General features: G+C 38.5%; 2 protein-coding genes and 1 pseudogene across 2 annotated transcripts; 1 reads left to right on the top strand and 2 right to left on the bottom strand.

Annotated features, from left to right (window-relative positions):
• Positions 1-2,461: 2,461 nt before the first annotated feature.
• LOC137985923 (mucin-5AC-like) lies at positions 2,462-9,272 on the top strand. The gene is made up of 4 exons (XM_068833366.1): positions 2,462-2,618; positions 3,092-3,556; positions 6,235-6,425; positions 7,938-9,272. Exons 1-4 carry the CDS (start codon positions 2,462-2,464, stop codon positions 8,601-8,603), a joined length of 1,479 nt encoding a protein of 492 aa, XP_068689467.1. The 3' UTR covers positions 8,604-9,272.
• A 325-nt stretch (positions 9,273-9,597) lies between these two features.
• LOC137985922 (cytidine and dCMP deaminase domain-containing protein 1-like) lies at positions 9,598-12,281 on the bottom strand. Its single transcript, XM_068833365.1, has one exon. The coding sequence runs from the start codon at positions 12,135-12,137 to the stop codon at positions 10,899-10,901; it is 1,239 nt and encodes a 412-aa protein (XP_068689466.1). The 5' UTR covers positions 12,138-12,281; the 3' UTR covers positions 9,598-10,898.
• Positions 12,282-16,230: 3,949 nt separating this feature from the next.
• On the bottom strand, positions 16,231-17,625 carry LOC137985921 (cytidine and dCMP deaminase domain-containing protein 1-like; annotated as a pseudogene).
• Between the last annotated feature and the right edge of the window lie 271 nt (positions 17,626-17,896).

The raw sequence follows: 17,896 nt of genomic DNA, 5'->3' as shown, positions 1-17,896 counted from the left end.
CATATTCACCAGGCACAGATGGCGCTAGCTACTGGAGAAATCTCTTACCTCTTCCACCAGTGAGGTGTTGAGGGTTGGTTAACAGGTCTTGTAAGGTGTTATACAGATCACCATGTACATTCTATATTTCTGTATAGTAACCAATATAAATTATTTGTTTAATTTCGTTGCTTTAAGCTGGCAGAGCTCCCACATACTTCACCCCACTTAAAGGAAAAGACACGTAAAACGGAAAGCACACACACAGAAAAAACTCTCTCAGTCATCTCAAACAACAGCGGATGCCGCCAATTGCAAGCATTCACAGCAATACCAGTTCAGCAGATTAACTGCTCAGGATCAAGAGCACATAATTCAGGCAGGTAAAGTGTACTTTTAGGGGCAGATTTATTGGAGAAGAAGTCTTGATCAAGCTGGGTAGCTAAAAGTAAAATGAATGATACTGTAAAAATAATTTTAATAATAATAATAATAATAATAATAATAATAATAATAATAATAATAATAATAATAATAATAATAATAATATTTATTTATTATCTTGTGTTCAGATAATCTATTCTGCAAAGAAGAAATTTCATATTGTGGGACCACATCTTAAATTTTTTACCCCTTAACTGTGAATTTGATTCCAATATCAATCCTGTTAATATTAATTTTGTTCATTTGGTTGAAAATATTTTCTTATCTTGTCAGCTCACTCCAGTTTGAAACACCCTACCTGGTCAGCAAAAACATTCTAAAAAACTAAAACTTCTTTACAAAAGAATTTGTCCGTTAGGCATTCTGAAAAACATTCTGAAAAACTTTCTAATTTAATCTATTCACCGCAATTCATGGAGTGGCAGGGAAGAGGAACAGAAAGTTCTTTCGTTCCAATTGACACCTAACCCCTATATCCATAGATCAGACCACAACACTGGCAACTCCATGCCCTACTCTTCTCGAATAGTGTGTGGGTTCTTTAACGTCCCACAGCATTTATACCCAAGGGTTATGAGACGGGACCTCCGGCTTATAGTCCTTATCCGAAAAGACTAGAAAGTCTAGCCATTCGCAGATGTCATTACAAAGGCAGTACTTTCTCCTCAGTTATTTAAGGACCCTGAGTGTTGGTCCGGCCGGAGTTGAACTCACAACCTCCCACGTGACAGCCCGGTGCTCAACAACTGAGCCACCGGTGCACACTGAAAAACTAAAACTTCTTTGCAAACGAATTTGTCCCTTAGGCTACGATAAAGTTTCCTGTCTTTTCTAAACATCTTTGGTGCCAAATAATGGGCCTTTCTAAAGCCTTGAAAACCATACTGCATCTTTCAGCCAAAGCTTTTGATTTCATTTAACAGCTTTGTTTTGCTAGCTGGCTTCAAGATGTAGTATTCTGCCATTTTTATGGGCTGACATTGCAAATTACTAAAACCTGTAATGATAAATATTATATTTATAATTAACAAAAACTTACAAGTCTTAATTACATGTAACTAATATGACTAAAAGGGAAATGTTCAGATGACATGGTGACAATAAACTATTTACTCGGTACCTGGTGCTGGTAAATTAGCAACTAGTAGTCTAGACAAAACCTCTGGTGGAATAGGCTATTTTACAGTTGTTTGCACAGCGACCAGGCCTATGAATGGCTGCAAGGCTGCCGGTGACCTTGCATTGATACAGCCCCCACTGCTTTTATCATGTAAATTAGGTTGTTGTAATGCTAATTAGTCCATATTAACATTACAAAAGCATGAAGGTTTTTTATCAAATCATGGTCACCGGCAGCCTCGCTTCCATTCTTAGGCCAGGTAACTTAGCTACAACTGTAAAATGGTCTATTATATCAACCTTAAAATCTTGGTGGAACTGCTTAAGTACTAGGAAAAAAGAAATACAAATAAATTAAGCCGCCACCAACACAACAGTAGTCTCTATAACACATTTAAGTATGTGAAGTTATGCTGTTTACAGAGTACTCATGTGGGGAAATTTATACATGTGACTGTACATTGATATACATGTACCTGTATTCAAGAAGGGAATCCCATCATATGGTACATACTGCAATTTCCACATCAAGCAAATCAAAATTTTGAGTGATGATGAGGAGTGTCTTAGGGCCGATTTACACGGTACGACTTTGTCGCATGCGACAACGGCTTACGACAGGCCCACGACATGATTTGCGATTGTTGGGTACGTCAGAAAAAATGTCGTAGCATTTTAAAACATGTTTTAAAACGCTGCGACAATCGTAAAGTCATGTCGTAGGCCTGACGTGAGCTTGTCGCATGCGACAAAATCGCATCGTGTAAATCGGCCCTTATAATTCCCCACCAACTATTCTTTCAGATGAATTAACTCCTAAGAGTAACCTACGTACATACATGTAACTTAATGATAAAAGAATTGTGGCTGGGTAAACAGTAGATATTGTCATCAATGCAATGGTCTCTTGATAAAAGAAATGTTATATTGTCAACAGGCCAACAGAGAGAACTATCAAGAAAGTGAAACTCAGCTGGAGATCATTCAAGGCTCTGATGGACAAACTGCAGAGGTAGATATCTCCAGCCAACCACAGATTCTCATCACACAGGGCTCTGGTCCAGGGCGAGATGAAGGTAATTGTAACAAGAGGCTATTAAATATTATTCTACCTGTAGCTTCATTTTGTTTCAGCCTTGGTCAACTTGTTTCAACCAAGGTCAATTTGGGGCCGGTACAAAAAAAAAAGAAAACTCTAGCTGATAAGCCACTGATCTGAAATTTGTGCATGATGCAAAGTTAGAAAGCAAGACACTACAAAATTGTTGTGATGACTTTTTGTGCACATTGGAATATTTTGTTTTAAAGGTAATTGACTTTCAAGTGTGTTTTCTACCATCAACAAAATACAGTGTAGATTGCTTAATGCTGCTGAGTGTATGAATGTAGCTGAAGGGTAGTAATGGAATTTCATAGTGCTCACATTCTCTACAAATCCTTAATAAAAGTAATTTCATGTCATTGTTTGGTAGAAGGTACATGTAGATGACTGGCAACCCTTTATGGGATTATTATTAACTTGAAAGTTAATTTTTGTGTTTTTACTTAGGTCAAGTTGTCATTGTGGTAAATGCCAGCAGTTTCTTCTCTGGTCAGTCCGATTCAGAGACACCAACAACACTCTCTCTGACCATACCGGCTTCACAAGTAGCCAGCCTCAGCCATGCCTCTTTACAGGCTGGTACTGGTGCACAGACAGTGACCTTCATACCACAGCAAACAAATACATCGCCCCAGACAACAGCAACAACTCCACAAACTGTTGCATTCATCCCTCAGTCATTAGACAACAGTCGTAGCGCTGTGGCCTTTTTGGCCTCACAGCAAACAGAAAACCCAAGTCAAGTGCCAGTGTCAGCAGCATATGTGACGCCACATGGACAGTCAAGTAACATCTTGAGCATGTTGGATACTGCACTGCAAGCTTCTTCAGCAACTTCAACACCCATGGTGCGAGTTGGAACAAATCTTGAAACTGTTCAGATTGCTGGTGGTGGACAGCTGTCTGACACTGGTAAGAAATAAATATTTATTGAATCTGTGAATTAAATTTGGCTAGTTCATGAGGTCTGCTTGCAGCAGCAAGTGAAAAAGCAACCAACTCAAGGAGCATGTAACAAATTACAAACTTTAAAGTGCTTCTATGATGAAAGCTCAAATTTTGGAAAAAAAATAAAGACAGCAAACTTTGAAGTTCAAATTATAAGTTTTATTATTACATGGAAGCAACAATGACAAATAAGTATGGTTTCAAAACACTAGCGCAATGGTTGTTACAATTAGACTGGCACAAGACTCTATCGACTTAAGTCGAGGGGGAAAAAGTGCGAGTCTGCTAATTATGGGATTAATTAGCAACTACCAGAATTGTTCCACACAAAAACGTGCACACCAAGCTTTACAAAATCATTAAGTTTGGTGTTAATAGACCCAATATTAAGCGAGATACAGCCATTAAAAAACGTCAAAATTATTTACAAAGAAATGTATGGCCATGTGAACACGGCGTCCAAATGATCAACATTTCTTTGTAAGTTTTGACGTATTTAAATGGCTGTATCTCAGTCAAAATTAGCCCGATTAACACCAAGCGTGAGGATTTTGTAAATCTCAGTGTGCTCTTTCTGACTATATGGATCAATAATTGCTGATCCTATGACTTACCTAGTCCCTTTTGGCTTGAAATCAGGCTAAAGCAAACAGCTTTGTGGAGGAATGGAGGTTCCCTGTAGTTTAGTGTTCAGTTGTTCGAGTAAAGTGAAATTAATTGCTTGAAAGAACTCTCAGAGAACAAGAATCGCAAATGAACACTTAAGATACAAAATGGCTCCTTTAGCCACCACCCATGAAAAAGCGAAAAAGACAATGATCAATAACAACACGCTTTCAGTTTGTTATATGTTTATATTCAGTCACATCTTGAGAAGTTATTTTAGAAAACTCCAACCTCAGATGTTTCCGTAGATAAGCCACACCCCCGATTTTTGATTTGAAATTTGAGAAAAAAGGTCCATCTTATTCATGGACTTTGTCTTAGCAAGGCTAGAAAGGCTTATTAGCATTAAAACAAAAGAATATTTCCTTTGGCTGCCATTATGAAAGAGGTCTGTGGTCTGACCTTTTACAGTGTATTTGATTTGGTTGCTTCTTAGGGGTTCAGGTGACAGGGTAATGATTGGAGGAACAGCAGTTTAAAGCCCAATGCTTTTTTGTCTCAGCCAGAATTTTTGGCTCAACCTCTTAACACTGTGTACTGTATGAACTAGTGGGGAATTTAAGAAACGACGACGGCTACGACTACGACAACGTAACAAAACAATAATATCATTGGTTAAAAGAGCATAAATAATCGTGCTGCATGTGCAGCACAGATTTTAGCAAGTATAATTGGTGTCCTCTGCATAACGACGATGTGAAATCACCAAATTTGAATTTTTGACGACAACGTAAGCATGCAACAGAGAATCCTTCATTCTCTATTTTAAATTTGAAACCACTCGTACCGATTTATTTTTAGGATACTTTGCCAACATTGTACGACGCGAACTAGACAGAATAATGGCGAAAGACTTACGATAGAGCCAAGTTATATTTTGAGGTGACGTTTTCGTACCGTCGCAGTCGTAGATCTTAAATTCCCTAGCCATACTCTAGTTATCATCAGCACATGGTAAAGGCTTCTTTCTTTTTACACTGAGAGACTTTGATGTTTGACGTCATCGTTGTTGGTCAAATTACATGGATGACTAATAAAGGTGTTACCTACTGTCCATGTGTAACATGATAATCATAAACGAATGAAAAACAATATTATGCTTGGCAAACTAAAAACAGAATTGATTCAAAGAGCTCATTTCAGTTATTAAAATGCCCCTAAGACCAAAATATCAGTTCCTATTTTTCTTTGGACTTCAAAACTATCAAAGTTTTAAGCCTTGATTTCAGAAAGACACCTGTTTATTTTTACTGGAATTTTCCTATTTTATGATCCGCCTTTAGTAACTTTAAGATCTTGAGAGAGCTGGATTGCGGAGAAAAATAATGATGTCAAAGGCTCACCAGTTTAAGAATGCAATGCGTGTGTACGCCGCATAATTAATATGCAGCATGGGAGTTTTGGGCCTTCAGACTTTTAAACTCACTTTTTTGCATATATAATAAGCTGCATTCACACGCTGAAATTTTAAGCTAGTGAGCCTTTGATGTCACTTTTCCCTGGACCCAACCCTCTGAGGTCCAATCGGTCAGTTTTGAATGCGAGTAATAGCCAACCATGAAATCCAAAACGTACACTCAAAGTAAACGGCCTTTGGAGGCGAATAAAAGCTCAAAATTTTGCCAGTTAGGTGTTAAGCAAACATACTTTTCAAAATCTGGAGAAAAAAGGCGGTACCGGTAATTTATTTTTTTATTACAGGGGCACTTTAAATATTAGGGCTACATGTATTTCATGTCAAAAGGGGTCAATAGATAATGCTTGTAGTAACTTCTGCACCATATATTCCTAAACAAGAACATCCTTTCAAAAATAATGATAATTATTTATTATTACTATTTTTGAAATGATATTCTTGTTTTATGGCAACTTTTCAAATGGTAAAGTCAAACTTCACATATCACCTATAATTCAACATTTTCATATAACTCGGCTATCAATGAGTAAATGTTGTCAATCACTACACTCTTGTGCAGTTCCAGAACAAGTCATATCAACACCTGCTGATGGTGAAGCTGTGATTGATGCTGCCTCCTCAGGTCACAACACAATTAAGCAAGTAAAAACAAAAGAGGAGAGGGCAGATGATGAACCTCCACAGAAGCGTCAGGCACTTGGTGTGGATTTCACCTCCCTTATCAAGGAAGAAGTGTTTAACAGCCAACAGGTACCGCAAACATAATACTAATATTGATAAACTTGTCAAGCTTTCCTATCTTATCATATTGTGGTGTTGACATGGCCTCTCCTATAAGCCTGGTGGTTTCTTGAGGTCTCCTTGCCTAACCGCATGCTGTACTTTGTAAAAATTAATTCATTTTAATATCAAGGCAAATAAATGATGATGATGATTATCATTGAACGCCACATTAGTTAGGCTTTAACTTGGTACATGTACCCTAGTTATTCACTCTGTCTTTCAGTGTCTTTGTGACTGCATACTACAGAATACAGCTACAGTGTACATGGACGTATCTACGATCTTGTTGTATGCGAAAACGAAAGGCTAACGTGAGAAATAAAAAAATAAAAAAGTAAATATTATTAAAGAAAGACACAAGGAAGATATAATGATGGTTCAACAAACTGAAATATTGATAACCAAGAATCATAATTTATTATACACTGTATGCTCAACAAAATGTCGCCTTTCTGATTGGTCAAACGACTAATGCATAAATAGGTTAGAATGCAATACGGAAGTTGCTATGGGAACAAAGCGATGGGGTAATTTGTTGAGTGTTTTATAAATAAAAAAATCATGTGAACTTGCTCATGCATTTCATAATTTATAGTCGCTCGTGGTGTTTTGAAAGTTCTTAAATTGTATTTTTGAGATCTTTCAAAACATTAGTTGTGCCCATAAATCGTGAACGAAATGCACTCGCATTCATATCATTTCCTAGACATGTTTGCTCCCAGTTAAATAGTAAATAATATTGTTGTGATTCACCATTTTCCTGCCTTCTACAAATTTACGCCTGGCAATTGTGGGTGTGAAACTTGGTTACAAGGAACGGAACAATATACATGAGATGAATCATATGCTGAATTGCGGATATGAAATCAAATAAAGCTATGATCCTCGCAGTTATGGACGAAATTTTAGCAATTGCGTAGGGAAGCCTGAAAAGTTCAGGCTCCCAACGGGGTTTGGACCCTTGACCTCGCGATACCGGCGCGACGCTCTAACCAACTGAGCTATGAAGCCACTGACGTTCGGAGCCTGAATTTTTCAGGCTTCTCTACGCAATTGCTAAAATTGCGTCCATAACTGCGAGGATCATAGCTTTATTTGACGTCGTTACTTTGATTGGTAATCTTGGTTTTTTAAGGTTATAAATAAGTTTGAAATTAAAAAACTCAATAATAATTGACCTATTAAATGGTTGATAATACATCGCGTGCAGTGACTTTATATCGATAAACCTCCTTATTAGTATGCGAAGTTTTATCAGCTGATAAAACACTCCTCAGGCATAGCTTTTTTTTTCGTGTATCCTAATATTCTCCTCTTTCAATTGTAACCATTGTTCTGAGTCCAGAGGGACACGCTTTTTGTGGAATCTTTTTGAAGCCGTTCAAAAGACTCACAGCACGTGTTTTATCGGGTCTAAAAACACCCGGCTACGCCTCGTGGATTTAAACCTCAATGCTGCTGTTTTCTAATGAAATGTAGGTTAAAGAAAGCATCACAGACCAGGAAAGCAGAATAGCAACTAGCGGTCCTTCCCAGATGAACATTCCCAAATCCACACCTGAACAGAACTTGGCCAGTACCCAACTTACAAACCTGTCACAAACAAACGAAGACAGACATTTTGTCTCGGTGGATCCAGCACGACCAGTAATCATGGTAACTGATTCCACTTTCCCATCAATACAAGACAGTACCCATGGCATCACAGCGCAATACCAGAATAATCTGTTAACTACGCAGGATTATTCAAGCCGTCAGCAAGTGGCGGTTGATTGTCATAATACTGAGAAGTACTCAAGTAGTTATCCTTCGCCCCAGATCAGCATCTCTGAAGAGGAAACACCTCAAGGTATGACTGAAACATCAGAAGGAGTCACAGTTTCCACAGAAACAGGTTCAGGGGATATAAAGGAGCAAAGAGCTGTGGAAGAGAACTATCTTAAAGGGTTGGAAAGGGAACAGGATATACAGGATATACAGGATCAAAATGGACAGGCTCAGAGCTGCAAATCCCATGAAACGTTACCTCTGGCCCTTCTCTTTGAAAACGGCCAGCAAGTTACGGAAGTTGAATCACCGATTGTATCTCAAAACAATGTTGTTACGAATGTCATGAGTGAAACACCTGCAGTTCTCACGCAATAAGCCTTCTACACTGAATGCATGCTTGTGTTAGGTTGTGCTCTTTTACAGTTCCAAATCCAGGTGTTTTAGTTGGACTGCCTTGAACAGTAAGCAGTCGTTATTAACTGATAGATCTAACTTTCTTGGATCGAGCATGCAAGGCCATTAACCTCACGGTTGCGTTAAGTGACGGTATTTTGGTATTGCCATTCTCCAGTCGCTGTTTAGTAGCCGCAACTTCGCCCAAAAAGGGAGAGAAAAGTTTACACCAAGTAGATCGGTAATTTTGCTACAAAAAGCAAGTGGACAATAAAGTGGAAACTAAATACTTCAAAGCTCTCAGTATAAACTATTTTTATTTATCTCCTTACACAAAAAATGTTCATTTTAAATCTTGGATTAAAAGCCCTGCTAAAACTCAAAGCAGGTGGCATTGAACTCTTGCGTAATATCTAAAAAATTGTGTTCCTACTATCCAATATAAGTGTAGAAGCTTATCTTAATTTTGGTTGGGTTGTCATGTTAAACAGTCTTAAGGGTTAAACTTTTAAAACTACGTATTGTAAATGTGCCATTTTGAGAGGCACCCAACTAAAGATTTTGTTGAAAGATCTGTTTGGATGCATGGAACGTTGCCCACAGATCTTGAAAATTTTCCTGGTAATTCTCTAGCCTTTCTTGGGTTTTGAAATAAATCACGTTACCCAAACATCATAACAAAATTTCATTGAAGAATGAGAGAAGTAACCCTCGCACTTATCTGGAAATATGGATATTTATTATCCAACTGTATTAGTTATTGTACAAAAAACGCACGAAACGAGTACAAATATTCCACGATATTGTACAGTTTTAGTTATTTGTACTTAACAATTATTCCATGAGCCCGCGTTGGATACGAGATGGGAAATAGCCAACGAGGCGCGTAGCGCCGAGTTGACTATTACCTATCTTGTATCCAACAAAGGCGAATGGAATAATTCTTTTATTAAATTCTCAACCGTCGGTTTTGCTAAATTTTATTTAAGTTTAAGAAACGACCGGAAAGGGATGTGATTTCCGGGTACCAAAAGTTTTCTGCCGAGCGACATTTGCCGCATTCATTTCCATATAAGGTCAAGCGCAGGTATAATGGCTGATAACCGAGGTCCTGTGAACCAATGAAAAAGCTAGAATTGCATTATTCGAGGTTGAGAATTTAATAAAATTTGTCAGAGGACAGACGCATAGCTGACGTCATCACATAAAAACGTTTAATTCTTTAAATATTATATAAAACAAACAGATTCCATATTGCCGTGCGTCTGCTTAGTAATAGATCAAAGAAGACATCAAAATGTGTTAAGAGCATCAGTGACACACAAGGCGATCACTTGTTTTGCTCTTACCACATTTTGACGTCATCTCTCAGGATCTATCACAACCAGTTTGCGGGGAAGTTTTTGGGACGTAACTTCGATTGACAATTCTTAAAAGGAAGATTTTGTTCCCGAAAGTCTGGTCTTCACTAGCGGTGCTATCATAAGCAATATATTATGCTGATGCATTAACTTGAAACTTGTGTTTTTGTCCAAACAATACATACTATGGACCAACACTCCACTGACTTTGGTGAATGTTGGTTATGCTTTCATAGCTAGTGAGGACCAGGTTTAATGTTCCATTCTATTTATCAGCAGCTCCAGTGTCATGAAGTTATCTTTTACCATAGGCCCTTTAAAAAACTTAATTCCGTTATAAGAACTTAAAAATATCCTTATGCGGTTAGCTGCTGATGACTGAAAATGGCAGCAAAAACTAACAACTGGGAACATTGTAGACAAGATTTAGATTCTAGAACAATTAAAAAATCGTTACTATTATTATTATTATTATTATTATATTATTATTATTATTATTATTATTATTATCATTATTATTAACATTTGATAGTAAACTATATATAATGTAGAGATTACAGACTATCTATAATTTAAAAATATCAAGATTCGAAGACCAAATAGTCAAGATAGGGAAACAGGAAATGAACTGTACCAGAAGCTCACATTGCAAAAAAGACAATCAAAAAAGTTACGATTTTCATGACGCGATCTTTTTAGCACGCCTAAAATCACTAATTAGACAGTCATATACTAAAAGCAGTCCGGCAAACATTAACGTTTTGAAACTGAAATCAAACTGCAACCCGAGCTCGAGTGACCTTACTTTCGCTTTGTAGAATCGCTCTTCATCACCAATTCCTCCCTCAAGGAGTTTACTTCAAAAGCTGGATTCAAGATTCCTCCGTCCTTGCCCCATCGCTATTCAATTCCAAATTTACAAGCAAGTAAATTTGCCACTCTCAACTCCTTCAGGGAATTTTTGATAACTTATTCCATCCTTGCTTTTCTTTTCTAACTTTTGGCCCAAGACAAATGTCTTTATTCCAAGCATCTCTAGTAATGCAGTGCACTCATCACACGGCGTCATTGTCACGAACAAGGTTCCACCTTCAATGTTCTTAGTGTTCCGCGTAAGTAGCGCGTTCTGTTCTGCGTGAATGACGTAAGGATATTTCTTGTCTGGTACGTCATCACTGCGAGAAGCTCTTGGGAATTCACCATACAGCGCTTTTGATGGAAATCCATTCCAGCCAAGCCCAACAATGTCTTTCTTTTTGTTTATGATTACTGCTCCTACCCCGGTTTTTGGATCGTCAGTACGTTCGGCTAGGAACTTTGCCAAACTCATTAAGCAGGATCTTTCATCCCTTTTCAATTTCGTGTTACCTGAAATCGGTTCATGCTCACTTTCAGATGATTCAAGTTCATTATTGTATCCTTTCTCCGATACGACCAAAATCGATGCCATCCACGTCACCATTTGTATAAAATCGCTTTCAACCTGACGTCTCATTTCTTCATCGAAAGCGCGCCATGGAAGTTTATTCTTGGCCTCTGTCATCCAAGCGTCGTTCCAATACATTTCTTTAAGTTTTTGTGCCCTTTCATTTCTTGTTCGCTCTGGTGTTCGGTGCCTGTGTTGAACGTCCTTGATAACATCCTCTCCCACTTCTGGAACAAACACACTTTGGCTGATTGAGCTTACTTTAAATAGGTTATCAACCCGTAATGTTTCTTCTTCAAAGTCGTCCAATAGGCGGTACTCTGGCTCAACTGGCAAATAGAAGACTCTCTTGACTTTAGACTGGACCAGAAGCTTTGTGCAAAAAGAGCATGGTTTCCTTGATACAAATACTTTGCAGTCTTCGAGGACGTTGTGATGCATCATCAACAAGCGAGCAACTGCATGGACGCCATTGCGGGAACAGTCGACGGCGTAAATTTTTTCGCTTGGCAAAACTAGTACAGCTCCTACTTTTCTGTAAGAATCGTCTTGTTTGTCCTCTGGGAAATCTTCTTTGTCCTCTGGGAAATCTTCCATCCAAAGTGCAACAATCATGTACAAATTGTCTTTAGTAACTCTGGAATATCTGGAGGCGTAAGAAGTCGAAGCTTTTCCCTTTTGATCGGACTCTGTACTTTGCGTATCTTTTTTGTTTTGGTCGGACATCATTAAGAGTTCGTTGAGAGCACGTGCATTTGCAGTTTATTCGTGCTTGGTTAGGGCTGATCTCCTCTTTGAAATTGGTTGCTCGTACTCTGCGACTAAAGCATGCGTTTCCTTGATCGGCGAAAGGAGGAAAGGCAAAGCAAAAGTTTTCGCGCCTGTTTCATTCTGTAAATAGCCAATCAGATTAATAGAAAGGAACAACCTGTCAAAGCAAACATTTTTAGCATATTCAAATTTTGCTTTTCCGTTTAGAATAATTATTAGTTTTCGCTTCTTTGTGTAACACAAGGCAGGGTGAGCGATGGCCAGAAGGTTACCTGAACAACAAATTGAATGATTGAAAAAGTCTTGACCGAAAAGGAGCTAAAAATGCCTGTAAGATGGCTAGAAATAATAAAGCTAAATTCGAAAAGGAAATATCCTTTACAAATTTCATTTTAAAATTTGTGTCATACTGACTCGTTTTGATGTAATTTTTAACATAATAATCTTATTAAGGTCTCGGTGAAGGTAAATTTGGGCATCTCGCTCAAATTTCTTTAAGAAATGGCGTGTTTTTATATTGAACGGGAACTACATTCCGCGCATGTAAATGACGGATGTTACAGTGTCTGGAACAGGATCTTTGAAACTAAAAAATTCTTGATTCTGTGGGAAGTAAAAACAATTACTCTCTGGCACCGTTTGTTAAGCGGGCAGGGTTGCAAAGCCGATTCCAAAGGTCGAGGTGTTCAACATGGCTCGTCCTACCATCTTTCGAAAGGTTCTTTTCTTTCGATCAAGTGAACAAACTACCGCCCGAGCTCGCACACAGGGCTGCTATTGCTATTGCGTTGTTGGTGAATAAAATGAAAGTTCAATCTTTGTAAATTGACTTTGATGTGCAATTGTAACCGTGGGAACATTTTATTATTTTATTTGGTGGGTTCCCCAGAATGGAGTGTGAAGCCTTTGGATTTTATAACGCTGTTGGCAACCGAGGATTTGAAAAATGCCTCAAATCGCGTTGAATGTGGAAAAAAACACGCAGGAAGGAAGATACCCACGATGGCAAAAAGGTAAGGCTTTTTAATTGAGAATTTTCTCGTACAATTATCTTCTTAAGTCTTTTATCGGGATTGTCATACAGGTCTTTATATTTTTGTCGGCCATGTTCGCTTTCTCTTACACTGATCGAGCTTGGGATGCCTGTGTAGTAACACACAAACACTTACAATTTTCACGCACAAACATTAGTCACCCCCATGTCTCGTAAAACGTGACCACTGCGAAAATACATTATTCTTTGTGCAATATCACAGCTTTTGTCGAAGACAACTTTCTATCGTTACAATCTTTGCCCTCTGGGCCCAGTTCCTCAAAAGCCGATTAATGCTAATCTAAGATTAAAAATTAACCAAGCAGTTTATTTCTCTACTCCCAAATGCTGTTCAACGCAGATTTTCGGCAGAACTTTACATGAGAAGACGTCAATCTTGAAAAACAAAAATAAGCAAAAGAAAATTTCACCAAAAAGTTGAAAACGTGAAACAAAAGTTTACGCTAATCCTGGATTAAGTTAATCGGCTTTCGAGGAACCGGGCCCTGGCGATTCCAGAATCCTATGCGCATAACGTGGGTCTCTAATTACTGGCAAAATCATTCATCCAATATAAACTTAAATCTGTTTGGGTTGTCTTCTTGAACAGGAGCGAACCACTCCCATACTAAGCATTTTTTCAGACCGATCTATTATTAGACTACCTTTTCCGCACAAAGAAAAAGGCAGTTCCGGTTCGTTGGCGCTATGACGTCAAGTTCAATAGTTGCTTGTGACTAGTCATTGGGCTCCTGTGAGAGTCTCGTTCGCGGGAAATTCAAAAATCATTTTAAAATAAATCGGTCTCTCAAACCGCTGTGACAGGAATATATACGGCTGTCGTTCGCTCCTGGGTCCATTTATTTCAAATTACCGAGATTAACAGGAGAAGAGGCTTGATAACCTTCTCTCTCCCTTTCTATAACATAAAATACTTTTCGGACCATGTTCGTAAAACAAACGTTACTGGGATTGAATACACAGTTACAGCTATTTGAAATGTTGTTTATGCAAATGTTTTAAATGCGCATGTAAAGTTCCCACATGCTGATAAAATGCGCATCAAAAACCGGTCACGTCTTGATAGAAGAAAGTATTGTTCGAGTAAGGACTGCTGCTAGCTTTCGCCGATCCGCTACGGCATCATATCATCCCTGCTAGAGGTAAACATCAAACGTCGCTTACTCTTTGGTTGCTATAATATGGAAGGTCGCCAAAAGTTCTTTTGTTTTTCTTTTCTCAGAATTCTTCAGTTTTTTAAAGAGATTAGGGACCTTAAGCAAGAACGACGACGACGGCTAAGAGAACGCCACATAACAATAGGTTTAACTAGCAAAACAATAGCTCTGCACGCCCTGCACGTGCGTTTTACGTTTTGAAACATTTCGTTGCCGTTCTCGTCTTGACAACCACGAGAGAAATGATAACATTTGAGGTTGTGTGGAGGACGCGAGCACCTGACGATGACCTTTCAATTTTCTCTCTAAATATCCACACCGTTCTCATCGATTTTTTTTCTACGAATGTTGACTTAAATTTTCTATGCTGAGCGACTTAAAGTAATCGCAAAATTATTACAGTAACGGGAATTGTTCTATGTGGGACGGAACGACCTGCTGCTGGATTTACATTCAGGGAAAATATACCCTCACGATACGGAAGTGATATTATTTTTGAAAATTTTGAAAATCAATTAAGACCGCTGGCATTCTTCAGAACCAATTAATCCTCTAGAAAATTAGTGGGACGTAACTTTAAGTAACAGTTTTTTTTTAAGGGAGATTTTATTCGCTTAGGTCTCAACAGGTGTGAAAACATCTGTACCAGTCCGCTGCGCGTGCTGAACGTTAGCAACGTGGACATAGGCACGTAACGCATGCCGGATACAGTACACAGATGCATAAACTTGTTGTGTTTTTTGTTCTAACGATACAAACAGGTGATCAAGACTTTCCTTAGTTTGGTGAATGCTGCTTATGCGCGCACAGTTAGCGAGGACCAGGGTCAATATGTTTCCGGGAACTTCAATTTTCAGCCATAAAATCTAAACGATGCGGAAGAGATCTTCATTCTTCTACGTTAAGAAAAGGTCTCCTTAACTACGCTGTGTCACGGTAATTTCGGGTTTTTCGGAACAATTTTAACTTAATCGTGAGTTTCACACTCAGAAAAAAAATATTCAAATTCCCCTACTTTTAAAATTATCGTTGCACCACAAAAAAGTTGATTCTGAGCGAAAACAACTTTCATCCTAGTGAGTCCTCCTAAACTTGAAGAAAAATATCGAGCCGACTTTTTTTTAACGATTGACCAAATGCAATACGTTTCTATCTTGTGCTGTTTGTCCATCCATAAATCTGTAACTTGGTTTCATGTATTTCGTGTGTTGTCTTATTGGTTTTAGTGCATATTGCGACGTTCTGTTCTATCTTATCAGCATTTTCCCTGTCATAAAACTAACTTTTCCCATAGCCACTTTGAACAAGCTTCATCCATTAGAAGGAACCTAATTAAAAATATCCTCCTGCGGCTAGTCTTGCGGCTTTTAGTTGCATTTGTTCGTTTGGTGCCCTTTTGTAATTTAGCTGCCCACTTATGAGCTAAAAGTACATTAAAAAAAAAACCAAGAGGGGATATGGTAATCACGGTCTAGATTCTAAAACAATTCAAAGATCAATTAACATTTGAATGCAAACTATTAATAATGTAGCGATTACAGACTATCTATAGTAAAGGTATTTACTGAAGAACTAAAAAAATCTAGATTAGAAGACCAAAAAGTCAAAGTAACGAAAACGAACTGTACCAGAAGCTCAAAACGATAATCGATCACAACAGTTATGGTTTTCCCGACGTCATCTTTTTTAGCGCACCTAATACACTACTTAGATATTCATAGACTGAAAGCAGCATTCAAAATTAAAATTTTCAGTTGAAATTACAAACAATCCGCAACTCGTGCTCACGGGTGGCCTTACTTTCGCGTTGTCGAATCGGTCTTCACCGCCAGTTACTTCCTCAAAAATCTTTTCGTTCCCTTTTTCTTCCTTGATCTTCAAATTCCATGTCGAGATTCCTCTTTGCCCCACTTATCTCCGATACCAGACTAAAGCAAGTAAATTTGCCCCTCTTCACTGCATAAGAGAACTTGTTATAACTTATTCCTTTCTTGCTTTTCTCTTCTATAAACTCTGCAAGTAATGTAGTGCACTCATCGCATGGCGTCTTTGTCACAAACAAGGTTCCACCTTCAATGTTCTTGGTGTTCCGCATGAGAAGCGCGTTTTGCTCTGCGTGAATGCTGTAAGGATATTTCTTGTCCGGGGCGTCTTTATCTTTGTCAGAAGCTCTTGGGAATTCACCATACAGCGCTTTTGATGGAAATCCATTCCAGCCAAGCCCAACAATTTCTTTTTTTTTTTGTTTATAATTACTGCTCCTACTCCGGTTTTTGGATCGTCGGTACGTTCGGCTAAAACCAAAGTGATAAGGTGGTATCCCTGCTCTCTTTCCCTTTCCCATGTCGGATCGAATGCAAACGATTCATGCTTACTCTCAGAAACTAATGATTCAAGTTTAAAATTGTATCCTTTGTCCGTTCCGACCAAAATCGACGCCATCCATGTCACCATTTCTGTGAAATCGATTTTGACCTGACTTCTCATCTCTTCATCTAGAGCCTGCCATGGAGGTTTATCCTTGGCCTCTTTCATCCAATCGTCGATCCAATATCTTTTTTTAAGACTATCCTCCATTTTAATCCTTTTTTTCACAGGTGTTTGGAGCTTGTTTTGAATGTCCTTGATAACATCCGCTCCCACTTTTGGGACAAACACACTTTGGCTTATTGAGCTTACTTTAAATAGGTTATCAACCCGAAATGTTTCTTCTTCAAAGTCGTCCAATAGGCGGTACTCTGGCTCAATTGGCAAATAGAAGACTCTCTTCACTTTAGACTGGACCAGAAGCTTTGTGCAAAAAGAGCATGGTTTCCTCGATACAAAGACTTTGCAGTCTTCAAGGACGTCATGATGCATCATCAACAAGGGAGCAACTGCATGGACGCCATTGCGGGAACAGTCAACCGCGTAACTCATGTCGTTTGGCAAAACGAGTACAGCTCCAACTTTCTTGTAAGGATTGTTTCTTTCAGGATTGTCCGCTGGGTTTTTTTCTGGCTTGTCCTCTGGGAAATCTTCCATCCAAAGCGCAAGAATCATGTACAAATTGTCCTTGGTAAGTCTGGAATAGCTGGAGGCATAAGAGGTCGACGCTTTTCCCTTTTGATCGGACTCTGTACTTTGTGGATCTTGATAAGCCATGAAGAGATCACTGAGGGCACAGTTATAGTTTATTCGTCCTTGTTCAGGGCTGATCTTCTTTTGGTTTGCACGTAACCTGCGATCAGGCCGGCTTTCTGTTGATCGGCGAAGGGAGGAAGAAGGAAAACAACGCTTTTATATTTTTCCTCTTAAATCAAGGTGATGTTCATGCTATAAATGGTTGGCCAATCCGATTCTACCGGAAGTTAACCCATGTTTTTGTTTCTTTTTCTGAGAAACGGAACGCTAACGTGTCTATATTGACTTCCGGTTGTGAACTATTTACACAGTGATGTAAAATGAAATTTTGAAAAGAAACATTGCGATTTGAAGTTTTCATTAACACTAATAATTCTACTACA

Source organism: Montipora foliosa, unplaced genomic scaffold, assembly GCF_036669935.1.
Source record: "Montipora foliosa isolate CH-2021 unplaced genomic scaffold, ASM3666993v2 scaffold_112, whole genome shotgun sequence".
In the NCBI taxonomy this organism is placed as follows: domain Eukaryota; kingdom Metazoa; phylum Cnidaria; class Anthozoa; order Scleractinia; family Acroporidae; genus Montipora; species Montipora foliosa.
This window is presented reverse-complemented; position numbering and strand designations above follow the sequence as displayed.

Coding starts and splice junctions, on each gene's coding strand:
- LOC137985923 (XM_068833366.1), top strand. CDS start 2,462: ATGTTATATTGTCAACAGGCCAACAGAGAGAACTATCAAGAAAGTGAA. Junction 3,557..6,234: donor TGGACAGCTGTCTGACACTG/GTAAGAAATAAA, acceptor ACTCTTGTGCAG/TTCCAGAACAAGTCATATCA. Junction 6,426..7,937: donor AAGTGTTTAACAGCCAACAG/GTACCGCAAACA, acceptor AATGAAATGTAG/GTTAAAGAAAGCATCACAGA.
- LOC137985922 (XM_068833365.1), bottom strand. CDS start 12,137: ATGATGTCCGACCAAAACAAAAAAGATACGCAAAGTACAGAGTCCGAT.